Source organism: Aphidius gifuensis, linkage group LG1, assembly GCF_014905175.1.
Source record: "Aphidius gifuensis isolate YNYX2018 linkage group LG1, ASM1490517v1, whole genome shotgun sequence".
NCBI classification, from domain to species: Eukaryota; Metazoa; Arthropoda; class Insecta; order Hymenoptera; family Braconidae; genus Aphidius; species Aphidius gifuensis.
The window spans coordinates 23,852,156-23,877,168 of NC_057788.1; the positions used below are offsets into that span (position 1 = coordinate 23,852,156).

The 25,013-nt window shown below is 25.5% G+C and overlaps 8 protein-coding genes across 11 annotated transcripts; 3 read left to right on the plus strand and 5 right to left on the minus strand.

The window, feature by feature from the left end:
* The first annotated feature begins 157 nt into the window (after nt 1–157).
* On the plus strand, nt 158–2,980 carry LOC122854803 (ATP synthase subunit gamma, mitochondrial-like). 2 transcript variants are annotated; one of them, XM_044155789.1, is made up of 3 exons: nt 158–266; nt 596–1,140; nt 1,228–2,980. In XM_044155789.1, exons 2-3 carry the CDS (start codon nt 617–619, stop codon nt 1,592–1,594), a joined length of 891 nt encoding a protein of 296 aa, XP_044011724.1. In that variant the 5' UTR covers nt 158–266; nt 596–616; the 3' UTR covers nt 1,595–2,980. The 2 variants fall into 2 exon arrangements, with proteins under 2 accessions (XP_044011724.1, XP_044011731.1); XM_044155796.1 differs by having other exon boundaries at nt 166–266; nt 599–1,140.
* Nucleotides 1,584–6,475, minus strand: LOC122854779 (transcription initiation factor IIA subunit 1). Of its 2 annotated transcripts, none has more exons than XM_044155742.1 (6): nt 6,313–6,475; nt 5,105–5,735; nt 4,856–5,022; nt 4,638–4,787; nt 4,473–4,562; nt 1,584–4,379 (listed from the first exon to the last, which is right to left on the minus strand). In XM_044155742.1, exons 1-6 carry the CDS (start codon nt 6,334–6,336, stop codon nt 4,272–4,274), a joined length of 1,170 nt encoding a protein of 389 aa, XP_044011677.1. In that variant the 5' UTR covers nt 6,337–6,475; the 3' UTR covers nt 1,584–4,271. The 2 variants fall into 2 exon arrangements, with proteins under 2 accessions (XP_044011677.1, XP_044011684.1); XM_044155749.1 differs by having other exon boundaries at nt 6,149–6,428.
* LOC122860871 (ATP synthase subunit gamma, mitochondrial-like) lies at nt 1,973–2,929 on the plus strand. The gene is made up of 3 exons (XM_044164911.1): nt 1,973–2,225; nt 2,343–2,402; nt 2,667–2,929. Exons 1-3 carry the CDS (start codon nt 1,973–1,975, stop codon nt 2,927–2,929), a joined length of 576 nt encoding a protein of 191 aa, XP_044020846.1.
* A 25-nt stretch (nt 6,476–6,500) lies between the features above and the next one.
* Nucleotides 6,501–11,908, plus strand: LOC122854763 (WD and tetratricopeptide repeats protein 1-like). Its single transcript, XM_044155716.1, has 7 exons — nt 6,501–7,118; nt 7,244–7,375; nt 7,483–7,613; nt 7,691–7,802; nt 7,883–9,478; nt 9,561–9,767; nt 11,790–11,908. The coding sequence occupies exons 2-6, from the start codon at nt 7,307–7,309 to the stop codon at nt 9,765–9,767; spliced, it is 2,115 nt and encodes a 704-aa protein (XP_044011651.1). The 5' UTR covers nt 6,501–7,118; nt 7,244–7,306; the 3' UTR covers nt 11,790–11,908.
* On the minus strand, nt 9,784–11,636 carry LOC122854796 (Bardet-Biedl syndrome 5 protein homolog). Its single transcript, XM_044155777.1, has 7 exons — nt 11,463–11,636; nt 11,250–11,398; nt 11,133–11,188; nt 10,800–11,063; nt 10,617–10,718; nt 10,358–10,549; nt 9,784–10,286 (listed from the first exon to the last, which is right to left on the minus strand). The coding sequence occupies exons 1-7, from the start codon at nt 11,510–11,512 to the stop codon at nt 10,080–10,082; spliced, it is 1,020 nt and encodes a 339-aa protein (XP_044011712.1). The 5' UTR covers nt 11,513–11,636; the 3' UTR covers nt 9,784–10,079.
* Nucleotides 11,647–13,933, minus strand: LOC122854773 (phosphoacetylglucosamine mutase). The gene is made up of 4 exons (XM_044155728.1): nt 13,625–13,933; nt 12,801–13,446; nt 11,986–12,734; nt 11,647–11,908 (listed from the first exon to the last, which is right to left on the minus strand). Exons 1-4 carry the CDS (start codon nt 13,717–13,719, stop codon nt 11,767–11,769), a joined length of 1,632 nt encoding a protein of 543 aa, XP_044011663.1. The 5' UTR covers nt 13,720–13,933; the 3' UTR covers nt 11,647–11,766.
* Nucleotides 13,934–14,081: 148 nt separating this feature from the next.
* On the minus strand, nt 14,082–15,414 carry LOC122860880 (the record flags this gene model as incomplete). The annotated part of the gene is made up of 3 exons (XM_044164924.1): nt 14,531–15,414; nt 14,298–14,452; nt 14,082–14,228 (listed from the first exon to the last, which is right to left on the minus strand). Coding segments are annotated over exons 1-3 (1,017 nt in total), but the record flags the coding sequence as incomplete, so codon positions are not given.
* Nucleotides 15,415–16,189: 775 nt separating this feature from the next.
* LOC122854824 (serine/threonine-protein kinase D3) lies at nt 16,190–20,467 on the minus strand. Of its 2 annotated transcripts, none has more exons than XM_044155821.1 (6): nt 20,164–20,467; nt 19,759–20,087; nt 19,318–19,576; nt 19,103–19,254; nt 18,972–19,030; nt 16,190–18,880 (listed from the first exon to the last, which is right to left on the minus strand). In XM_044155821.1, exons 1-6 carry the CDS (start codon nt 20,429–20,431, stop codon nt 17,476–17,478), a joined length of 2,472 nt encoding a protein of 823 aa, XP_044011756.1. In that variant the 5' UTR covers nt 20,432–20,467; the 3' UTR covers nt 16,190–17,475. The 2 variants fall into 2 exon arrangements, with proteins under 2 accessions (XP_044011756.1, XP_044011766.1); XM_044155831.1 differs by having other exon boundaries at nt 17,178–18,880; nt 19,759–20,084.
* Between the last annotated feature and the right edge of the window lie 4,546 nt (nt 20,468–25,013).

The window sequence follows — 25,013 nt, forward strand, 5'->3', positions numbered from 1 at the left end:
TCAGAGGGCATTAATTTTTGGATAATTAAAAAATAAAAAAAAACCATTAAACAAAAATTATTATTAAAAATAAACAATTAACATAAATAATAATAAACCAATAAAATATATTGTTAATGTATTGTTAATATTAATTTTTTTAAATAAATAAAATTAAGGTGAATTTACATTGCACGAAAATTCTGTTCCACGTTCTCTTTTTCTCTCCTAAATTAACAATAGTATATTTTTTTTCTCTCAGCAGTGCTTCGGTAAAGTGAAGTCTGGTATGTAAATTGATATCATTTGTTTAAATTTAACAAATTATTTATTTTATTTTACCTAAATAATCAAAACAATTATTGTATTATCCTAATACAAGTATGATAAACAAATAACGATTGTTAGCTGCATGATTTTTCAATTGTCAATTTTTTACAAATTGACAATAATGAGTGTTGTGTGATAAATACAAATGGCCGTTGATTTTGACCTGATGATTACATCACAGTCAAATACTCAAAATCATAGCAGCTATTTTTTTAATTTAAAAAATAATTATTGTTATCATTATATGTACAAAATATTAACCTATAATTTATATTTTATTTTTTAGCAGTGAATAAAGATATTTACAATGTTGGCGACTAAATCAAATCTTCTTGTACCTGGGGTTAAAACAACCCTGGGTAGTCAACGAGGTATGGCAACATTAAAAACAATATCTTTACGTTTAAAATCTGTGACAAATATTCAAAAAATCACAAAATCCATGAAGATGGTGTCAGCAGCAAAATATAATCATGCTGAAAGAGAATTGAGACAAGCTAAACCACTTGGTATTGGTACCAAAGCATTTTATGAACAAGCTGAAATAGCACCATCTGAAGCTGAGCCTAAAAATCTTATGGTTGCTGTTACAAGTGATCGTGGTCTTTGTGGTGCTGTACATACTGGTATTGCACGTAATATTCGTGATAAACTTCTTGCTGATCCAAAATTACGTGAAAATACAAAAATCATATGTATTGGTGATAAATCACGTGCTGTTTTACAACGTTTATTTGCTGATAACATATTATTTGTTGCTCATGAAATTGGACGTCGTCCACCAACATTCGGTGATGCTGCCAAAGTTGCAAGTCAAATTATGAACTCTGGGTAAATTAAAATTTTTATTATTTATAGGTATAGTTTAAATTTATGTTTTAACATATTATTTATTTGTATTATTAAATATTTTTTTAGCTATGTATTTGGAAATGGAAGCATTGTTTACAATAAATTTAAATCAGTTGTTTCTTATCAAGTTGATCAATTACCATTATTTGATAAAAATGCTGTTATATCAGCACCAAAATTATCAGTTTATGATTCACTTGATGATGATGTTATTCAAAGTTATCTTGAATTTTCATTGACATCATTATTATTTTATTCAATGAAAGAAAGTGCATGCAGTGAACAATCAAGTAGAATGACATCAATGGACAATGCAAGTAAAAATGCTGGTGAAATGATTGAAAAACTTCAGCTTACATTTAACAGAACTCGACAAGCTGTCATCACCAGAGAACTCATTGAAATTATATCTGGTGCTTCTGCTTTGGAATAAAAAAAAAAAAAACATCATAAAACATCATACTTGGAAAAATAATTAAACAGTTGTTTAGTCGGTCATAACATGTACACGTGAGCTTTTATTAATATTTGTTCCAAGTTCGTAAATTATAATAACAATTAGAAAATAAAAAATGATGAAAAATAATAATTTCAATTCAACAAATTATCTACTTGTTAATTATTTATTTATAAGCTTGTTTTATTTTTTTATTTTTGAAGATTTACTTTAATTAAAGCTATATTCGAATTTTTAAATTAAATAAAAATTCAATGAACAAAAGTTGAAAAAAAGAAATGAATATCGTTGTTTCATCTTCGTACATCATGTTTTTTTTTGGTTAGTTACATCTTAATTAATTGAGCCTAAATAATGTCATCATTAAAAGTAATTAAATCTCGTATTAAATCAGTTGGTAATACTAAAAAAATATCACAAACAATGAAATTAGTATCATCAGCAAAATATTCACGTTCACAAAAAGAATTAATACAAGCACGTAAATTTGGTGTTTGTCCAAAATTATTATTTGATTATACTGAATTACAACCAAATAAATCACCAAATTCACAATTATTTGTTGCAATAACAAGTGATCGTGGTTTATGTGGTGCAATAAATTCTGGTTTATCACGTGTTATTAATAGAACAATTGATAAATTAAATAATGAACAAAAAAATTTAACAAAATTAATTTGTATTGGTCAAAAAAATTATACAATATTATCAAGATTATATTCAGATAAAATTATATTAGTTGCATCTGAAGTTGGAAAAAAATCATTAACATTTATTGATGCTGGTAATATTGCTCAAGAAATTATGAAAATTATGAATATTTTTGAATTTTCAAGAACAAGAATTTATTACAACAAGTTAGTTATTAATAATTTAAATTATATATTAATTATTTGAATTTTTTTTATTATTTTTTTTTTTCATAATAATTCATTTGTTTTGATTTGTTTATTTAAATATTTGCTGGATATTTATTGTAGATTTATTAATGCTGCTACATATAAAGTTGATTATCTTGATTTATATGATAAAAAACAAATTAATTCAGCACCAAAATTTCCATTATATGATGGTATTAATGATGATACTATTGATTGTTGGCTTGAATTTTCAATTACAACAATGATTTATTGGATAATTAAAGAATCATCAACAAGTGAATATGCAGCACGTATGACATCAATGGAAAATGCAACTAAAAATGCATCAGATATGATTAAAAATCTTTCACTTGAATATAATCGTACAAGACAAGCTGTTATTACTGGTGAACTTATTGAAATAATATCTGGTGCAAGTGCTCTTAAATAGTACACTTGCATTAACATCTTAAAATAATTATCAACAGTTTTTTTTTTTTTTTTTTTTTTTTAAATCAACAAACACTTATGTATTTACGTGACAACCACCATTTATTTAAATATTTTTTTTTTCAACTATTATTAGTTTTTTTTTTCGTTAATGTGCAAATATGTATATGTACATGTATTAAATATGCAATACATGGCCCACAAGTTTAATGATTTATCATTCAACAAAATTCCATGGAGGACATTGAATTTTTTTTATTTTTCGATTGTACATCGACATGATTAAGTACAAATCTTTGTTTTTTTTTTTTTCAATTTAATTTTATAATATTATTGTCGGAAATATCATTTAATAATACACGACATATTTATTCTTTTGTTTTTTTTTTCTCAAGCTCATGCACATGCTAATTGATTTACAAAAAAAAAAAAAAAATTATTCATATATTATTGTTTTTTGGTTTTTCAAATTATTCATTATGCTTTAGTTTTTTTTGCTATTAAAAGAATTTATATTTACAGTTATTTCGATGCACGTTAGGCACATTGACCTGCCACTTAGTTTAGACATTTGGCAGACGAGAATAATTTTTTTTTTTCGTATAATGAAATTTAATTGGACACATAATTGGAAGATTGATACTCCTCACAAAATTTATGTAAAAAATTTATAAAGACTTTTAGCTTTTTTTACTAGTTTTTTTATGAAAACAAAATGTTTTTTTTTGTGAGGTTTTCTTTTCCCTGCAATCACACATAGATTAAATAATTTACTGAATTATTAAATACAGAAAATTTTAAAAATTACAGAGATGATATATTCATCTTCATATTTTTCTTAGAGAAATAAAATAATAAGTCAATTTAAATAGTGACTGAAATGCTCATTAGTTTATAAAATTACACCTTGCATTTTTTTTTTTTTAATCCTGCTTTGGCCTTACATGAAAACTAATTAATTAATTGACAAACCAAGTAAAGTCCTAATTAAATAATAATTAAATTAACAACAAATTAACTATACTTGATTAGCTTTTTTTTTTTTTTTTTTTTCTTTTATAAAATTTAACTAATTTTTTTTTCTTTGCCTTTTTTTATTTTTTTAGAAAATAACATTCTTTTTTTTTTTCATTTTGCTTTTCTTCAAATATATTTGCTAATTTTCAATGATGAAAATAATTTGTATTATTATTTTTCGTTTTTTTTTTTTTTTTTACATATTTTTCTATTTATTTTTAAGATTTTTCATGACACCCTGATATGCATCATCAGTTATCAGTGACAATATATAAAAAAAAAAAAATATCGCGGTAATAATAGGTTGTGTTATTTGTATGAATTTTTTACCACTCAGCATCACCATTAGCTTTTTGAAAAACATAGTCTCTACCTTCAAGATTCATTATACCATCTTTAAGATAAAATTTCCATTTATTTCTACTCCTTGTAATCTGAAATGAATGATAAATATTTTTGTAATCCATGATTATTATATAAACAAGAGTTATATAATTAAATAGTGAAAAAAAAAATTATAATATTACCTTGTCATACTGACAAACAACAACATTTTCCGTATCAAAAAGATCACCTGGATCATCATCGGTAACATCATCCTCAGAATTAAGTGGTTCCTATTGAAAAATAAACCAAATTAAACAAATTGGTATGAATTATTTTTAACAAAAAAATAACAATAAATAATATACCTCTTCACGTGCACCAGCATCGTCATTTTCTTCTTCCTCTTTATCATCATCTAAATCATCATCATCTTCGTTATCATCTTCATCATCGTCGTCATCATCGTCAGACGTTTCACCAAGTTGACCATCCATTTGAGCAATATTACTTTGATCCTTTTAATATTAAAAAAAAATATTATAAAATTTTTATCAATAAATTCACAAATATAAAATAAACTCACTTGACGAATAACTTGAAGCGGTTGATTAATTGCAATTGGAGCTATCGCTGCTTGACCCTGAAGCATTCTATCTACATGCTGTTGAAGCATTCGTGAAGCAATATCTGGTGGATAGCCCATTGCTTCTGTGATAACTTGACCAGTTAATATTGTTGGAAGTTGATTACCTGATAATATAAAAAATAATTAAATTTATTTATTATAAATATTAATAGATAATTTTGTATAAAAAATGTATAGAAAATTTACCTTGTATTGCTGAAGCTGGTACTTGAATTGTTAAAACTTTTGGTTTACCATCAGTTGCTGAAGTTCCAGGAAGTGTTATTTGAATTGGTACTTGTCTTTCAATTAAATTAACTCTATTTTGAACTGGTGCTGGTTGAATTGGCATATTAACATGTTGTTGAATTGGTTGTTGTACAGGTTGAAGAACTGGTGGACGTACTGGTGCTGGTTGTGGTTGAATTTGTTGATTCACAACTTGTTGCTGCTGTTGTTGTAGTTGTTTTTGTTGTTGCTGCAACTGCTGCAGCTGTTGTTGTTGTTGTTGATGTTGTTTTTGCTGTTGCTGTTGTTGTTGCTGCTGTTGTTGTTGCTGTTGTTGTTGTTGTTGAGCTTGTGATTTTGAACTACCAGCACTAGATGATCCTTGTGAATAATGTCCACTATTTTTACTTAATGAACTTTTTTGTGATGGTAATAGTGGTGGTTGTGGTTCAATTGGTTCTGGATTTGTTTCAACAGCTTTACTTGCATCTAATTTTGTTTCCCATATTTGTTTTAATTCCATAAGCACTTGTTCATCAACACCCTCATCTAAAAATGATTCACGTACACCAGTAATTACATCTTCAATTACTGTTTTGTAAAGTTTCATCTAAATTAAAAAAAAAAAAACAAAACAAATAAACATTATTATTAATAGAAAATAAATTATACATCAAATTTTATTAACATATTTTTTAAAATAAAAGAAAAATCAATTCAAATAGTTTAAATCAATTCCAATAAAATTATTTTAATGTTTTTACAAACCAAGATATGATTTTATTATTATTTTTTAATTCACACATGAAAAGTATTTACTCATTTTTCGAGTATTGAATTAAAAATAGCCGGTGATATTTCAAAAATAAGGAAAAAAAGTATATGTACAATGGTAGCTATGATGTTGATTTGAAAAACAAGATAAATAAGTATTCTTGATAAATATTAAGTGTATGTAATTATATATGATTATTATTTGTTTTTTTTTTTATATATTGGATTGAAGGTAACCATGATAAGCACCTTAGCATTTGTCATTTACATCGGTGTTACACACATGTATAGGTAAATTATGTATGTATTGCTCCTCGATAAGGCCATACTCGAATTGATATAACTTTTCTTTTTTTTTCTTTTTCGACATTAAATATTTTGTATTTATTTTGAGTTATTATTCCGTTACTCACCACACTTGATTGGCTAAGGGCCATTGTTAGATAATTTGTATTGTCAAACTAATTTTATAATTTATTTGAATAACAATACCAATAAACCTTAACAATTATAATTATTTGCCCAACGTAAGCCGAAGTTGCTGCTGCGTCGGTCTTGCTCTTTTATACTTTCTGCAACAGCTTCCCATGCACCCAAGTCAAGTCGTGGATACTGCTTGTGTCGTATGAGTGTCATTAAAACTGCTTGAGTCAATAAAATATAATTTAAATAACAAATATTTTATTTATAATTTTTAAGCTTACCTTGAACTTTTAAAATAATAATAATAATAATAATAATAATAAAACATTAAAAATAATAATAATAAATTAATTTTTTTTTCTCACACTAATTTAATTTTAAAAAAAAAACAAAAAACAAAATGGAGGATGATATTTTTTTAAATTAATATTTAAAAAAAAAAAAATTTACTATTTGTTTAATAATTAATAATTAGGATTTATTATTAATTTATTAATAATAATGTAATTTTTTTTTGTTTTGTTGTTAATTCTTATCGACTGTTCATAAAATAGAATTTAAAAAAATATAAATAAATAAACATTCATCCCTTCCCTTGGCTTTTTTTAATACGGAGAAATCATGGAGTTTAACACCTCCATGGGAGAAATTCACCGATAATTCTTCTCATTCATAATCATAACATGTCAAACCCTTGAGTTGTTATTATTTAATGTTTTTTTTTTTCTTAAGAAAAAATACAAGTGCGAACTAAGGGTTGTCAGTTATAATTACAAAAAAAAAAAAAAAATTAAAGGTAAGAGATTAAGAGTACTTATTGAGAATAATTATTAATAAAATTACATAAAATTATATACTGATTGGAATGTCGGCGATATTCTTGATGTTTCTATATGTAATTGTTTACAATTTTCATTTTAGCCAGTAACACTTTTTGTGCTATTATACAAATGGAATAGAAAAAAAAAAAACAAAGTAGATAGGATGGAGTCATCAAGACAGAATGATAAACAATTTGGTCTAATTAATTTGTTAAGACAACGAGAAATTCATGTATGTAAATTGAATTTAATTAAACTTTTTTTTTTTTTTTTTAAATATGCTATTATTATTATTTTTGTTATTAAAATATTTAAATGATTATTATTGTTGTTGTTTAGGAACGTTGTAATTATACACTACCACAAAAATTGCAAGTTACGGAAAATTTTATATCAAGATTAGGACTTGAGGCTGAGCTTGCTGGACACTCAGGATGTATTAATTGTCTTGATTGGAATGAAACTGGAGAGTTAGTATTAAAAATAACACAAGTTCAGTATTATATTATATTGATTATAAACTAATGTATATATTTATTTACTTTAGAATTCTTGCGTCGTCATCAGATGATTTAAAATTATGTTTATGGGATCCATTTCGTCGTGAATTAAAATCACAACATCGTACTGGTCATGATGGAAATGTTTTTTCAATTAAGGCAAGTTAATTATTAATAAAACAAAAAATAAAAACCTAGGAGAATTATAAATAATTTATAATCATTTTTTACATCAACAGTTTATGCCAAAATCAAATGACAGAGTATTGATAACTGGTGCTGGTGATAATTGTGTTATTGCACATGATATATCAGTACCTGGTACAATATTTCATTGTCGTTGTCATACTGGTAGAGTCAAAAGAATTGCATGTGAAAATTCACCACATTTATTTTGGTCTGGATCAGAAGATGGTACTGTTATGCAATATGATTTACGAACAACTCATTATTGTAAACCAAATAGAGGTGATAATTATCGTGTACTTGTTGATCTTGTTAATCATGCTGGTAGAAAAGCTGAAGTTAAATGTCTTGCTGTTAATCAAATGAGACCAGAATTAATAGCTGTTGGTGCTAATGATCAATATGTACGTCTTTATGATCGTAGAATGATTAAACTTGGTAAAGTACCTGAATCAGCAACAACAATTGGTGAATGGGCAAGAGTTAGTCCTGAAACTGCTGGTAAAGGTGATCCAGATAATAATATACCAATTCCTTGTGCTCAATATTTTATACCAGGACATCTTCGGTCAATTAAATATCGTGATACATTAAAAAATTATGCAGCAACATATGTTACATTTTCAAGTGATGGTAATGAATTACTTGTTAATATGGGTGGTGAACAAATATATTTATTTGATATTAATAAAGATAAAGAATCACAAAATTATCAATTTAATGATAATGTGCCAAAAATATCAATTGATAATACAAATTGTTCAATACAAAAAGGTTTATTAAATGGTAGAATATTTGGTCATCGTTATTATTCAGCTGGTATTGATCCAATTGATATGACTGATGATGAATTAAAAAAATCAGCTTATGGTTTTGATATGAATACATTTGATTTATCATCAATGAATATTGATAAATTACCAGATAATATAGAAATAATGAAACAAGAAGCTAATTGTAAATTTCAAGAAAATCAATATGCATTAGCAATTAGTATTTATAATAAAGCACTTTTACATTGTCCAAATTCAGCTGTTTTATATGCAAATCGTGCTGCAGCATTTATGAAAAGAAAATGGGATGGTGATATTTATGCTGCATTACGTGATTGTCAAACAACATTATTACTTGATCCAAATCATGTTAAAGCACATTTTCGTCTTGCAAGATGTTTACATGATATATCAAGACATATTGAAGCTAAAAAAGTACTTGATGATTTTAATGATAAATTTCCAGATTATAGTAATAATTCATCACATCGTGCATTAAGAATGGATATTAAACAAATTATGTCTAATAATACACCAAGACAAAGTTCATCAACACAACCATATCATAATTTAATATCATCACATGAAATGCACTGGCGTGAAAGTCCAATTGATTATAAATTAAGATATTGTGGACATTGTAATACAACAACAGATATTAAAGAAGCTAGTTTTTTTGGTGATAATGGACAATACATTGTTGCTGGATCAGATGATGGTTCATTTTTTATATGGGATAGATATACAACAAATATTGTCAGAATATTACGTGGTGATGAAAGAATTGTTAATTGTTTACAACCACATCCATTAACATGTCTATTAGCAACAAGTGGAATTGATCCTGTTATAAGACTTTGGGGACCATTACCAGAGGTTATTTATTAAAATTTAATATAATTTTTATTCTTATTATTATTGATTATTAATATTTATATCTCTTTTATTAATTCCACAGGATGGAAAAGAAAATGAACGTGAAGTATCAAATCTTTATGAGGCAGCAAAAGCAAATCAAGATCGTATGAATAGTGATCCATTTGAGCAAATGATGATGAGTATGGGATATCATTTACCTGGTCAATATGTTGTTAGTGTTGGTGATGATAGTGAAGATGGAGATGATGCTAGAACGATAAATCCAGCTGGATGTCGTAGCAGTTAGGTATTCATATATATATTATTTTTATTATTACTATTATTATATATAAAAAAAGAAAGACTTATTTTGGCCTTTGGGATTTTGATATAATCAAAAAAAAAATTAAAATTGACATAAATATTTGTCAATACTCAATTATCAATCTATGTATTTAAATATATTATTATTATACAGCGAATAGAATTCGTTTAACTTTGTTTTGCACACAAATTAATAAAATATATTTCTCAAAGTATATAGCAAAACATATATTTAAATATTTTTTGGTATTTTAATTTATTTACAAATATAACGTATTAATAATTTTTACTTTTGTCATGTTGTTGGAAGTAATTCCCAAAGTCCCTGTAAAGTAATACCTTCTCGTGGTTCTTCAACAGCAATACCTAGATGTGATAATTTTGGTTTTCTTTGAATTGAATTATCCTCAGCAAAATAAAGACCAAAAACATTTGTTATTTCATCATCAATATCTTGAATTTCTTTATTATCAAGTTCTTTTGTTTCTGGCTCAGTTATACCCTAATAAATTAATTATATTAATTTTATTTATATTAAATTTTTAATGTAAAAAAAAATTTTATAATTAATACCTCATGTTCAAATGTATATTCAACTCCAAAAATTGGAGATTTTTCAAAAGCATCACGTAGAGCTGTTATTTCTTTAAATAAAATTTGTAATTTTTGTATTGGATCAACACGAAATCCAAGAATATATCCACCACTTCCTTCAGTACTTGCTATGACTAATGTTGGTCCAAATTTTGATGATCTTATATTAGCCTAAAATTACAATGTGTTATTTAAAAGCATAAGCATTTATAGTTTTTTTATTTTTTTATTTACTTACACTTGACATTACTAGATACGGCAATGAAACATTAAACTGATGATTCATATCAGCAAACCAAGCGATTCTAATGTTTGTCACAATAAAAGTGCCAACATTACCCTGTAAATTATTTAATAAAATATATATTTAAAAAAAATAAATAGTTAAATAAACAATTTATTTTTTATATAAATGACAAACTTGTTCTGTTGACAAATTTAAAACTCCTGGCAATATACTGCTAATATTTTCAAGTGGTAATGTCATTAAACGTTTATCTTGTATAAATCCACCACGTAATTTTATTTCACGATACATTTTTGTTGACATATAAGCTCTGTATACTCCAATAACAGACGTATAATGTCTTGTACTTTTTGTATTTAAATTTGCAAAAATAAATTCATATCTACAATTTTTATATGATGTTAAAATATGCAAAACTTGAAGTGTTTGTCTATATACCTATAAAAACAAAAAAAGCTTCAGCTATTATTTTTAATTATAGCAAATTGGTTGAGATATTATTCTTACTTTTGTTGAATTTATATGTTTTGTGGTAACATTTAAAATTCTGTTGTAACCAATGCCTACAATGATAAAGAAAAAAAATATATAAATAGCTCCTGATTTGAAGCTAAAAAAACTTACTAAGATTTATTCTTGGCAAAGACAACGAGTGCCATATAATTCGTAAATTTGTTACCATCAATCGTCCTTGATCTCCAGCATTGCCCTTCGTGTCTTCAATCATATCTAGCTTGTCAATAAGTAATTCCCCATTTCGCATTTGTATGTCCCTGATAAATATGCTTGTCAATAAATACAAGAAAATAACACATCAAAAATATTAGATAAACTTACGACAAAGAAGAGTCAAATCGAACTTGATTATCTTGCCAAATATTATCCATGGCTCCAGTGATTTAAAACAGTTATAAAAATCACTAATAAACCTGCTTGCTTTGTCGAGTCAAGCACCCTGAGACTAATCAATATTTTTACCATGCCAACCAAACACCTAACATTAAAATAAAAACCAAAAATACATAATAATAAAAAGCTTTATTTTATTTTTTTTTATCGAGAATAAAATTTATAAATTTATAATAATTTTAAGTCACTGTTTTATTATGTTTCGATTAAAAAAAAAAAATAAAATAATTATTTAAACCGGAATTATCGGTTCAGGTCCAACACCATTGGCAAATTTATAAACAGCTAGTGATACTTCAGCAGCAAGTTTATCAACATCAACAGAATTTTCACATTCAGCATATACTCTGACAACATCTTCAGTTCCTGATGCTCTATAAAATTATTTTAAAATTAATATAATTATTCTTTTTTTCCATGTAATATATATGTACCTAAAAAAATTATTTACCTAACAAATGATCGTCCTTTTGGATAACGTTCAACAATTTCATTAATTTTTTCTTGCAAACCAATTGGTGATATACATTTTCTTGCAGCATCAGTAGTTTGAATTAAATTTCTATCTTGAACTTTAACTTTTAATTGTCTAGATGGTAAATCAACATAGCTTTGTTCCCAAGTAACAATATCCCATCCTTTGTCATACAATATAGCTTCAACTAGTAACATATCACTGAGAGCATCACCAACACTTTGATTAATTAAATCAATTAAATTTTTTAATTTTTTAGCAGCTTCTCTTTCTTCATCAATGAGTTTTGTATTTTCAGCAGCTTTATTTATAATTTGTATAATACTATCTTTAAATAAAACTGTACCATGTCCATTTGCCTCAAAATAAACTCCAATATCAAATTCTTGTGCTTTATGATGAAGATGCTTGACACCAGTATCTGTACAAGCAACTGGTATTTTTAAAAGTTCAGATATATAACTTGTTGATGCACCATTTGCATAAGCTGTTTGTACCAAGCCAAGTTTTATAATTAATCCAGTTTCTTCAACAATATCTTTAAGATAACCAGCAGCTAATGTTGCTATTCTATCACCATCAAGAAGATGAAATTTATCATTATCATCTGTATAATAATAAACAACACGATCAGCATCACCATCAATACTAACACTTCTTTGAAATGCTTTTGCTGGATTATTAACTGGTGGAAGTTGTTTTATCTTGACATAATCAGCTCCACACTATAATCAAATATTAACAATTAAATAAATTAGCATAAAACAAAAAATATAAGTTTATATATTTACATTTTGATTGAGTCTTCCAGTTCCATTATTAAATATTCTTATGATAATATTATTTTCCAATTGTTCTTGAAATCTTTTAGCAGCAATACCACCAACACCATTTGCAGCATCTAAATATATTTTTCCAATATATTTATCATTATCTTGTGAATTTCTAGTTTTTCCAAATGCATTTACAAATTTTGCATAATAACCATCAACAGTTGGTTCACCATAAGCACCATTTGTATTTGTTGCAACAACCAAATAATGAAGTTGTGGTGTTGTTATAATATCAAAATCTTTAATTGTACCATTTGCAGCATTAATACCATCAATTGATGATCTTGATAATGACCAACCACTGTCTCTAGTATCTCTACCCATAATTACCATTGCTGGAGCATCTTCATTTATATTTTGTTCATTAACAATTGTTTTAAGATACTGAATAAGGTCAGTATCTGCTGCATTTGCAAGATCAGTTGCTATTTTTTCCCAAGATGATTCAAGCATTTCACCAGCTGGATCAACAAGTTTAACACCATTATCAGGCTCTTCATTGTGACTTGCTGTTATCATCAAACCAATACTTAAACCCAATTTTTTTGATCTTAATACAGCAAGAATTCCTATTCTGTAGAGAAGATGATCCAGGTAATCTGACCTAAAATAAAATTTAACAATTAATAATTATAATAATTTTAAATTATCTATTGTATTTATTTATTTATTCATCATCAATGTGACAGCTGTCAAACATAACCAATCATTTAAAATATGGTACTGTGTATTGTGTTGTTGTTGTTTTAATTAATTTTAATAAATATCATTTAATAACTTACTTTGTACGAAAACCAGCTGTTCCATATTCAATAAAACCATTGTATATTTTTGGATGTTGTGAACGTGAAATATGATCAATTTCAGTGTAATTCATTGTAATGTGTTATTTGAGCCACCGCCTCACTTTCTTCTTCTTATCAGTATTACAATGTTAAATATGGTTTAAAAATATATATTGAGGCTTTAAGAGTATCAGGTTTGGGAGCAATAAAGAAAGAGAATAATTTTCTTATTCGTTTAATTGATTTTTTGATCTTCTTGGTGAAAGTAACTTACCTCTAACTGTTCTTTAGATATTTTTTTTTATTTTCATTTTGACAAGGTACATGTACTTATAATCAATGAAAACAATCTTAATATTATTTTTTTATTTGATTAAAAACTTGAATTTAATCTAGTTAATATTAATTTATTTTATTTCATCAGGTATATTTACATATTTATTTAATAATGAATATTATGATTTGATATATTATCAAGATATTCAAGTATTCTTAGAGATTCATCTGGTAAATCAATTGGTGATCTTTTATTTCTATTAACAACAAATGTAGCTGGTTGAGCTACTGGTTGATTATTTGCTGCAAGATATCTAAATAATGTCTGCAAAATCAAATTACAATAATATATTAATTCATTGATAATTCTACTGTTATTAAATTAGCAAATTACCATAACTAATTGGATAAGATAAACAGCAAATGTTAAAAATGATATAGCCATTAGAGCACCTTCCAGTGATGGAAAACCAACTTGGCTATTACCTTCATCCCATTCAGATCCTCTTTTTTTTCTAACTGGATTAACAATTGGTGCAAGTCTTGATTCTTAATTTAATAAAAAAATTAACAATTAATAAATTTAATTGATAAAAAAATTATGTAATAATTTATATTAAATCTTACCAATTTCAGTTAATAGTGAACTTTCAAATGTTTTTAATGCTTCATATTTTCCATCAACAGATCTTGACTGATACATCATAAGATTTTTATGTATTTTTTTAAAAAACTCAATTGGAAGATAATCCCAAAATGATGCTTGTTTTTTTTCTGTTTTTACAGGTGGTATATTATCTTTTTTTATACTTGAAATTATTTTTAATATTGAAGCTGGAATTTCTTCTAAATTTGAAGAATTATATGATGAAAATTTATCACCAGTATTAATTGTTTCTTCACTTGTATCAACAACTTCTGTATCAATTTCATGATCATCATTTTCTTCAGTAACAACAGTACCATCATCATCATCATCGTCGTTTGAAATGTTACTTGATACTTTTGTAGTTGTATTATTTTTGTTGTCATAGATATCATTGATAATTGTCGTCAACAAGATATCAGAAACAGTTGTTTTATCAATTTTAAAATTATTTTCAACAGTAGAAATATCCTTGACATTAAAATGATTATTTGTGTAATTTGGAAATGCATATAATCTTGCATTGATGTATCCTTCATCAAGTAATTTATCACGATCATATTTACCAAATGATCCTCTGTATATTTTTTTATCATCAGAAAATTCAGGTAGTTCAACCCATTCACTTATTCCAACATTTTTACCAAGTATTATCAGATACATCAACAATATTCCAAGTAATCTTTTGCAAAACATTTTGTTTCTAAAATATGTTAAATAAAATTATGATGACACTATGCCATCGAGATAAATTCATCAACTGACCGAATTGCTTTGTGACTTGCTTCAAGAACAAAGCAATTATTTCAAGCAGTCATTTTTAACAAGACAGTGTCATTAACAGTATGAAAAATTCCTTCTTTTTTTAAATATTTATTTGTCAGAAGAAAATACATTCATTTACATATTTTTTTTTTTTTTTTTTCAATTTACATGACAATATTTTAAATTATTTATTTGACATAATAATTATAATAATATTCAAGAAATTTATATTTTGAGTGCATTGTAAAATGTAACAATGATACATGATTGATTGAGAAAATTTTAATTTTAAGACACATTTAAATGCAGGTTTTTTTTATTTATTTTTAAAAGACACGCAAGAAAAATTATCAAGAACGTGCTTGTTAATTTAATATTTCAGGTAAACTATTTATTTATCTATTAATCTAGTTTTTTAAATAAATTTATATTATTGTTATTTTGTTTTTTTAGAAAAATAATTAAATAATCTATTGAATTTAATTTTTAAATTAGGTTTTTTAAAATGAGTATTGTTTATCCATTCATTCTAAATGTTTATATGTCAATGTGGTTTTTTTGATTTATATTTTATTAAATTGATCTATTTTTAAAATATTATTTCTATTGTTTTATTTTATATTTATTGTATTAACTAAAAATACGTAACAAGTATTATTGTTTTTTTTTGTTCTCTTTTATAATCATTATTCTAAAAAATATTTATTTATTTATTGTGCAACAATTCCTTTAGCTTTTTTGTTTTTTTGTTTATTATAATATTAAAATTTTATTATGTGAGTATTATTATTTTTTTATATCCTCCATTATGCGATTATTTGAATAATATTTAAAAACTGCATACGTCTTTTTGTTTTTTTATATAATAATATATATTTTTTGTGACAATAAAATACCATATTTTTTTTTTGTTCGAAGCTTAATTGAAATTAAAATTTCAAGTACGAAAACAAAAAGAAATAAATTCAAAAACTTAAAAGTTAAATGTAAAATAGATTAAAAAATAATAAGTAGATCAGATCCCACAACCAGGTCACAAATTAAATTTATAAATTATTTAAATTAAAAGCTTATCTTAACAAAAAAAAAAATCAATGACATTTTTTTTTGTACAATTAATAATAACATACTCAACAAATAAAAAAAAAGTTTTTTTTTTTCAATAGAAAAAAAAAAGAAATGCAGTCGTTTTAAGTTAAATAAAAGTTTGAATAAATTCATATTAAAATTAATGTTTTTTTCATTGTCAAAAGGAAGACAATTTTCTTGAAATTATTTATAACAATTGCACATTATTAATACACTTGTTTCGTCCCGAGTTATTGTAAAATAAAAAGGATTACTTGAACATAAAACTTGATGTAAATTATTTTATCATCTAACATTTAATTCACTGGAATATTTTTTTTCAACGACAATCAATTCACAATTATTATTATTATTATTAACAATACGTTAATATATAATTACTGATAATATTGTGCGTTTATCAAAGCCCCAAAAACAACAATCACATAATGCTTTTTTTTTTTAAATAAAAAAATCAGATTAAAGCTGTTTGGCATTTATCTTACTTCTACGATTTTATAATTTCTTTTTGTGTTAATTTATTTTTATCCACAATTTAATACTTTTCAAGCAATTTGTTATCATTATTATTATTTTTTTCGTTGACAAATATTATGGAGCTAATTAATTACTGACGGTAAATTATTTTCAACAATTATTATCATATAATAACAATAATTTTAAAAACATCAAAAGCGATAATAATTTATTAATTGTTTTATATTATCAACATTTTGTTGGAATGTTTAAAAATGGAAAATGAATAATAATTTTATATTATTATTAAAACAGGCCTTTTTTTTCTTCTAATATATCAGCTATAAAAAAATAAAATAAAATAATAATAATAAAAGCCAATAATATTTGATTAAATAAGTGATTCTATCAGTCAATAATTTGAGTATATTCTAGCTAAAAAGATGGTTTGTTTATTCGGCAAGATTTAATGATGATGAAGATGATGATGATGATGAAAAAAAAAATAATTTAATCGTTGATTTATCAATATTTAGGCACAAATAAGTCGTCGAAATGTTGTTCTTACATATTTGGGTCCAGATGTTGATATATTAATAATTTTTAATAAACGTCGTCAGGCCAGCTGACGTGCATATTCTTCCCAACGTGCATCATCACTTTCATGTGTTAAATAACGATAACCAATTTTATCTTCAAGTTTACGTAAATCACACCATGTTTCATAATCTTGCATCCAAATATGTTGTAAACTTTTATCAGCAGTAAATCTTTTACTTTGTATAACTTGTAATAAATTATTAATAAGATCAATAGCATTATCAGATATTTCTTTCCATGGATTTGGTGGATACATAAATGCAGCATTATGAATTTGTTGATTAATATCTTCTTCTTCATTAAATGGAAATGTACCACTTAATGATACATAAACAATAACACCAACACTCCACATATCTAATGATCTATTGTAACCTTTATTTTTTAAAACTTCTGGTGCTAAATATGCTGGTGTACCAACAACACTACGTCGAAAACTTTTTTCACCAATAATTCTAGCATATCCAAAATCACATAATTTAACTTGTGGAAAATCAATATCACTACTTAATAATACATTTTCTGGTTTTAAATCACAATGTACAATATTTTTACTATGTAAATGTTTTAATGCAACAAATATTTGTGTTATTAAAAATTTTGCAACTCTTTCAGTTAGTCTACCACATTCTGATTGTAATATCATTTCTAACATATCACCTTTCATTTTTTCCATAACAACAAATACACGATCTGGACGATCAAATGTACGTTCAAGATTAACAACACCACCATGTGATAAATTTTCAAGTATTGATACTTCATTACGTAATTGTGCTTCTTGTTTTGTTGGAAAACGTGATTTATCAATAACTTTAACAGCAACTGGACGTAATGTTTTACGATGTGCACCAGCATATACAATACCAAATTGTCCAGAACCAAGTATTTCATCAGCAAATATTTTATATATTTTTGATATATCTGTTATATTTTCTTCTGGTTCATTTGATAATACATCATTTGGTGATGGTTCATTTGTAACAGGCATTAATGCATGACGTATACTTGTTTCCCATGATCTAGCAAGATGTCCACCAACACCAGATTCTGATGGTGGTAACATTATTTTTGGATTTTTACGTAATGGATCATGTCCAACATAATAATGTACATTTGTTGTTGTTTTAAATTCAAAACAATGTGTTACATCATGTGGTATATTTGTTTTTAATGTATTTATTGATAATATATCTGTTAATAATATTTCTTTAAAATAATTTGTTCCTGTATTACTTTGATAAAGAACAATTGATTTACAATCAAGACGCCAAAAATGACGTTTTCTTGTTGAATCACGATTTGTAAAATGTACCATCCAGCCTTCTTTCAAGTATTTTGAACCACCACGACGTTTTGTATTTTTAACACTTTGTGCTATTCTCATTAGTGGAATATTTGGAGTCATACTAGAGTCAGAACTATAGATAACAAAAAAAAACAAATTCAATTTTATTATAACTATAGTTAAATATTAATTTAGCAATATTTTTTTTATTTTAAATATATTACCTATAATCAACGTTTCGTTGAGTAACTTCTGGTGGAATATAATTTCTTGATCCTGGTGACTGTAATAAAATTAAAAATAAAAATTAATATATAAAAAACAACTAATTAGGTATATAACGAAAAATACTTACATCATAACTAACACTTATTTGATTTTCATATAAATTAATTTCATTATCTCTTGGTAAACTATCAATATCAGCATCACTATCACCCTCTTGATATTTAATACATTTTCTACCATCTTGTTCATTACTAACATCACTATCTGGATATTCATTTCCTATAAATAATAATATATTTAAATATATTGACTTATTTATTTACAAATAATAATTATGCTTACCAATACAATCCTTGGGTATCATATCAATACATTTTTTATGTGCATTATAATGACAATCTTTACATTGATGTCCTTGTTTAAATAATCCTTTTAATAATTTTTTACAATAACTGCATACTGTTGGACGTGTATATGTATGTACAACAAATGTATGAGGTATTTTAACACGATTTGCTATTTCTTTTTCAATCCATACTGGACGACCACCAAGTAATGGTGATTGTGAATTTTTTGATGATATATTTATTTTTAAGTTTTGCTGTAAATTAAATGTCATTGCTTTTTTTCATTATATGAGTACAATTATTATCGTACTCGTCAAAAACACATAATTTTAATTTATTATAATATAAATAAATCATAATAATTGATAGAAGAAAAATGAAAAAAAAAATTTTAACAAATGTAATTTTTGTTTTTTTTTTTAAATTATTTTTTTACCTGAGCACTGTTGCTCTGGCCAACTGTTAAATTTGTACCAAATAATTTTGTATCATCATTTGATTTTTGTTGATTATTTGCTGGATGTTTTTGTAAATTTGGTAGTATTGAACTGCTACGACGATTATTAATATCTTGACGACAATCATTTGGTACTTTGATGACACATCTTTTATGATAATTAAGACCACAACCTTCACATTTTAATCCTTGACGTACTAAACCAAATAACATTTCACCACAATAATCACAAAATGTTGGTACTTTGTATGAATGTACAACAAGTCCATGAGGACGTACAACAACTTCCTCAGTATTTGGTATTGCTGCTGTAAATTAAATGTTTGTTTTATTGAATAATATGTTTAAAAGAATTCCAGGTAAGTATATATATATTATACTAACGTGATATGACTATTTCAATAAGTGTCTCATCAATAACTTCAGTTGTATTTGCAATAAGTTGAAGTATATTTGTTGTATTTTTATCATGTTTAAAAAGTAGTAATCTATCACGAAGATGATTCAAGCCATGATCAGGAAATTTATTGTTTATAAATTCACATGCTAAATCTTTAAGAGTTTTTAATGTCAATGTACTTGGATCAGTACTTATTGTATCTCTTGTTAATCCAAGTTGAAAAAGAAATGTCACTTCACCACCCATCGCCATTTCAATATTATTTATTTTAATTTATAAATCTAAAAACTAAAAAATAAATTTATTATATTGTCTTGCTTATTAATACTTAAAATAATTTATAAAATAAAAAATAAAATAAATATCATCACAATATGTGTGACACACATTAGTTTGTGGAATGATAAATTTACAGTTATTTTAGTTAAAATAAAAAAGAACTCACCTTTTTTTATATTATTATTGTGTTCTTTTTTTTTTTTCTTTCACTTTTTTGAATTAATAAAAAGAGTAGATGATATATTTATTAAACTTCAAAAATTCCATAAGGCTCAAAAAAAGAAAAATAAACTGGACCACTTGTTACACATGAGAGCTCTCTAGAAGAAATTATTTTGTCACTGATGAGTCACTCCAAAATGAATACAACATTGATCCTGTATTTGAATATTGACTTGACATATTTAACTCAGAATTGGCTTATTGTTTTATCAAAGAAATTTGTTATTTATAATATGTTGTTTCTTTTTACTTTTGTTAATCTATGTACAAGGATCCAGAGATATCATCAATGCACAAATCAAATAAATTCCAAGTGATGGTGTTGCTTTATATCTACAATAAATAATAATAATAATATTACCTATATAAAATAAAATATACAAGTATGTAAGCCGGAATTTAACAGGTCGTGCACGGTTAGTCACATATGTACATATATATTACTGATACCTTGATACACATGATGAATGTATACAAAAATCATATTGTATAACCTTGCAAGTGCAATATTATTATTATTATTGGGACATTTTGATATTTTTTGACTAGACATAATTTTTGTTCTTGAAAATTTATAGGCAAAACAATAAATTATTTTTTTTTAATTATTAATAATAAATTATAAAAAATATTTTCACAACGGTAATAAGTAACAAAAAGTAAATGGCATTGTAATATTTTTGTTTTTACAAGTATATAATATCTAAAGTAACTCTAGTTATTTTTAAGTTTATTTTATTTCTATATTTTTAATCTACTGCGCCGGTCCGGGTTTCCGAGTGATTTTTGGAACGTCCCCATGAATTTGTGTTGAATCAATATATACAGTTATGATGTATGCATATGTGTATAACACTGATGCAAGTGCAGAATATTATTATTTTTATTATTGGGACATTCTTGGAAAATGATTTTAGAATAGAGCTATAGAGGTCTCTCCCATCTTGAAAAAATTTACTAGCACTTAAAACTAGGAGTATTTTTTTTTTTTCTATTTTAACATCCGCTTGTGGTTTGAATTTAAAACAAATATATACATCGAAACGGCCTATAGGCCTAGACTTTAAAGTCTTTACATAGTCTTTGGCTGCAGCGGAGTCAGCAGCAATTTTTCGCGATTGTAAATAATTTTTAAAGTTTGGTTAGAAGTCTTTGAAGTAGCTGCACGTTCATTAGAAAAAAAAATTAAAAGTGTTAGATTTTTGTGATTTTTTCAATAGAGTGAAATAATTTGAATAGTTTTAACCTACGTATTTAAAATTAATGCACGTGCAGCCTCGTGGTTTTCGGTTGAAAATAGTGCAAGTGTTTAGTCAATTAAATAATTTCTCGATTGCTGGATAATAAAAAAAAATTGTACAGGTAAAATAATTTGTGTAATTATCTCGTGGTTTTCAATTGTAAAAAAAAAACGTGCAAGTTCAAATCAAATACAAATATTCTTTTACTATTATCGTGGCAAACTAATAATTAATATTAAAATATTTCTAATTTTTTTTTACATTTAAATTTTAAAATAATATATATATTTTTTTTATTAGAAATTTTTTTTACACGTTTTTTTTTCACACTTGGACACCATGTGTTGATTTTTCCTTTTTCATATTTTTTTTTATGCTGAGTTAACAAATGTTGCTTGCTGATAAGGGATGACTCATAGACAGAGCTAGTCATAGATAGAAGCGGCCTCTAGGCCTAGACAAATTTAGTTAGTCTTTGGCTGCAGCGGAGTCAGCAGCAATATTCCGGGTTAAAAAATAATTTTTCAAGTTTGGTTAAAAGTCTTTGAAGTAGCTGCACGTGTATTTGAAAAAAAACTTAAGAGTATTAAATTATTGTAAATAATTTTTTTGATAGTGTGAAATAATTTAGATAGTTTTAATTAAAGTATTTAAAATGACTGAACGTGCAGTCTCGTGGTTTTCAGGCTTGAAAATAATTTGTAAATTTGGTTAAAAGTCTTTGAAGTACTGCACGTGCATTAGAAAAGAAAATTAAAAGTGTTAGATTTTTGTAAATGATTTTTTCGATAGAGTGAAATAATTCTAAAAGTTTTAACCTAAGTATTTAAAATTACTGCACGTGCAGCCTCGTGGTTTTCGGTTTCAAAAAAAAAAAAAAAGTTCAAGTATTACTTAATTCAATATTACAACGATTATAATGAAAATAAAGAATTAATAATTTTTATATTCAATGATTGAATAATAGAACACATCCGAATTTTATTGCCTTGAAATTTTGTAACTATAGTGTTTATTTTATTTTTTGCTTTTCAGATAGAAAAAGAATTTTTAAAATAATAATAAACTCTTCAAATACCTCTTTGCTTGTTCTATTTTCTTGTTATGAAACTTTAATTTTCCCTATAAAATTAGAATTTTTTTGTATGATAGTATCACAATAAAACTTGGTAACTCAAAAAATACCTCTTTGCCTGTTCTATATTCCTAATCAAACAGTGTAATTTTTTCAATCAATTTCAAAAAATATCAAATGCCTCTTCGCTCATTCTATGTTCCTGATATCCGAAAATTTTTTTTTTCATCAAACTTCGACAAAATTTTTAAAATAATTAAAAAAAAAAAATTTCGAGTATCAGGAACATAGAATGAGCAAAGAGGTATTTAATATTTTTTGAAAATACCTCCTTGCTCATTCTATGTTCCTGATACTCGGAAATTTTCTTTTTTAATTATTTTAAAAAAATTGTGGTAAAGTTATAGATTTGTATCAGGAACATAGAATTAGATGGCTAAACTTGTTAACTCAGAAAATACCTCTTTGCCTGTTCTACAACCCTGATAAAACAGCCCTCTTCTATCTATGATATTTCAATGTGTTTACCCTATAGTTCCTAAAAAAAATAATAGATGGCGCTAAACTTGTTGAATCGAAAAATTCCTCTTTTTATGCTCCACAACCCTGATAAAACAGCCCTCTTCTATTTATGAAATTTACATGTGTTACCCCTATAGTTCCTATGAAAAATAATAGATGGCGCTGAACTTGTTGACTCAAAAAATACCTCTTTTCCAGTTCTATAACCCTGATAAAACAGCTCTCTTCTATCTATGATATTTCAATGTGTTTACCCTATAGTTTTTGAAAAAAATAATAGATGGCGCTGAACTTGTTAACTCAAAAAATACCTCTTTTCCTGTTCTATAACCCTGATAAAACAACCCTTTTCTATCTATGATATTTCATTGTGTTATCTTTATGGTTCCTAAGAAAAATAATAGATGGCGCTGAACTTGTTGACCCAAAGAATACCTTTTTTTCTGTTCTATAACCCTGATAAAACAGCCTTCTTCTATCTATTATATTTCTATTACCTTTATAGTTTCTATGAAAATAATATTTAAGTGCTTTGAACTTGTTAACGCAAAAAATACCTCTTTTCATGCTCTACAACCCTGATAAAACAGCCCTCTTCTATCTATGATATTTTAATGTGTTACCCCTATAGTTCCTATGAAAAATAATAGATGGCGCTGAACTTGTTGACTCAAAAAATACCTCTTTCCCTGTTCTATAACCCTGATAAAACAGCCCTCTTCTATCTATGATATTTCAATGTGTTTACCCTATAGTTCCTAAAATAAAAAATAGATGGCGCCTCTTGTTCAATAAAATTTCAAAAAATATCAAATACCTCTTTGCTCATTCTATGATCCTGATACTCGAAAATTTTTCCCACAAATTTTTTGAAATTTAAACAAAAAAAAATTTTTTTGGAGATACCTCCTTGCACATTCTATGTTCCTGATACTCGAAAATTTTTTTTTTATCAAATTCCAAAAAATTTGTGGAAAAAAAAATATTCGAGTATCAGGAACATAGAATGAGCGAAGAGGTATTTGATATTTTTGAAAATACCTCCTCGCTCATTCTATGTTCCTGATACTCGAATATTTTTTTTTCTATCAAATTTCAAAAAATTTGTGGAAAAATCATAGATTTGTAACAGGAACATAGAATGAGCAAAGAGGTATTTTCAAAAATATCAAATACCTCTTTGCTCATTCTATGTTCCTGATACTCGAAAAATTTTTTTTCTATCAAATTTCAAAAAATTTGTGGAAAAATCATAGATTTGTAACAGGAGCATAGAATGAGCAAAGAGGTATTCGATATTTTTTGAAATATTATTGAAAAATTTAAAAAAAAAATTAGGCAAACAGAAAATTGAGGAGGTAAATTTTCTAAAATATCAAATACTCTTTTCTTATTATATGTTCCTGGTACCAATGAAACTTTTTTTTCGAAATATTATTAGGCAAACAGGAAGCTGAAGAAGTTAATCGACTGAAAATATTAAATCGGCGATGTT

What these genes read in the sequence shown, in the direction of transcription:
- LOC122860871 (XM_044164911.1), top strand. Translation starts at nt 1,973, where the DNA reads ATGTCATCATTAAAAGTAATTAAATCTCGTATTAAATCAGTTGGTAAT. An exon ending in ATGTGGTGCAATAAATTCTG is followed by an intron (nt 2,226 to 2,342) that starts GTTTATCACGTG and finishes GATTATATTCAG; the next exon opens with ATAAAATTATATTAGTTGCA. An exon ending in ATTAACATTTATTGATGCTG is followed by an intron (nt 2,403 to 2,666) that starts GTAATATTGCTC and finishes AAATTAATTCAG; the next exon opens with CACCAAAATTTCCATTATAT.
- LOC122854763 (XM_044155716.1), top strand. Translation starts at nt 7,307, where the DNA reads ATGGAGTCATCAAGACAGAATGATAAACAATTTGGTCTAATTAATTTG. An exon ending in TAAGACAACGAGAAATTCAT is followed by an intron (nt 7,376 to 7,482) that starts GTATGTAAATTG and finishes GTTGTTGTTTAG; the next exon opens with GAACGTTGTAATTATACACT. An exon ending in TTTGGGGACCATTACCAGAG is followed by an intron (nt 9,479 to 9,560) that starts GTTATTTATTAA and finishes TTAATTCCACAG; the next exon opens with GATGGAAAAGAAAATGAACG.
- LOC122854773 (XM_044155728.1), bottom strand. Translation starts at nt 13,719, where the DNA reads ATGAATTACACTGAAATTGATCATATTTCACGTTCACAACATCCAAAA. An exon ending in ACAGCTGGTTTTCGTACAAA is followed by an intron (nt 13,447 to 13,624) that starts GTAAGTTATTAA and finishes ATTTTATTTTAG; the next exon opens with GTCAGATTACCTGGATCATC. An exon ending in AAAGGACGATCATTTGTTAG is followed by an intron (nt 11,909 to 11,985) that starts GTAAATAATTTT and finishes ATAATTTTATAG; the next exon opens with AGCATCAGGAACTGAAGATG.
- LOC122854824 (XM_044155821.1), bottom strand. Translation starts at nt 20,431, where the DNA reads ATGGCGATGGGTGGTGAAGTGACATTTCTTTTTCAACTTGGATTAACA. An exon ending in TATTGAAATAGTCATATCAC is followed by an intron (nt 20,088 to 20,163) that starts GTTAGTATAATA and finishes TTTAATTTACAG; the next exon opens with CAGCAATACCAAATACTGAG. An exon ending in GATACCCAAGGATTGTATTG is followed by an intron (nt 19,255 to 19,317) that starts GTAAGCATAATT and finishes TATTATTTATAG; the next exon opens with GAAATGAATATCCAGATAGT.
- LOC122854803 (XM_044155789.1), top strand. Translation starts at nt 617, where the DNA reads ATGTTGGCGACTAAATCAAATCTTCTTGTACCTGGGGTTAAAACAACC. An exon ending in AGTCAAATTATGAACTCTGG is followed by an intron (nt 1,141 to 1,227) that starts GTAAATTAAAAT and finishes ATATTTTTTTAG; the next exon opens with CTATGTATTTGGAAATGGAA.
- LOC122854779 (XM_044155742.1), bottom strand. Translation starts at nt 6,336, where the DNA reads ATGGCCCTTAGCCAATCAAGTGTG. An exon ending in CCCTTAGCCAATCAAGTGTG is followed by an intron (nt 5,736 to 6,312) that starts GTGAGTAACGGA and finishes TTTTTAATTTAG; the next exon opens with ATGAAACTTTACAAAACAGT. An exon ending in TTGTTTGTCAGTATGACAAG is followed by an intron (nt 4,380 to 4,472) that starts GTAATATTATAA and finishes CATTCATTTCAG; the next exon opens with ATTACAAGGAGTAGAAATAA.
- LOC122854796 (XM_044155777.1), bottom strand. Translation starts at nt 11,512, where the DNA reads ATGGATAATATTTGGCAAGATAATCAAGTTCGATTTGACTCTTCTTTG. An exon ending in CGATTTGACTCTTCTTTGTC is followed by an intron (nt 11,399 to 11,462) that starts GTAAGTTTATCT and finishes CATATTTATCAG; the next exon opens with GGACATACAAATGCGAAATG. An exon ending in CGTATCTAGTAATGTCAAGT is followed by an intron (nt 10,550 to 10,616) that starts GTAAGTAAATAA and finishes TTGTAATTTTAG; the next exon opens with GCTAATATAAGATCATCAAA.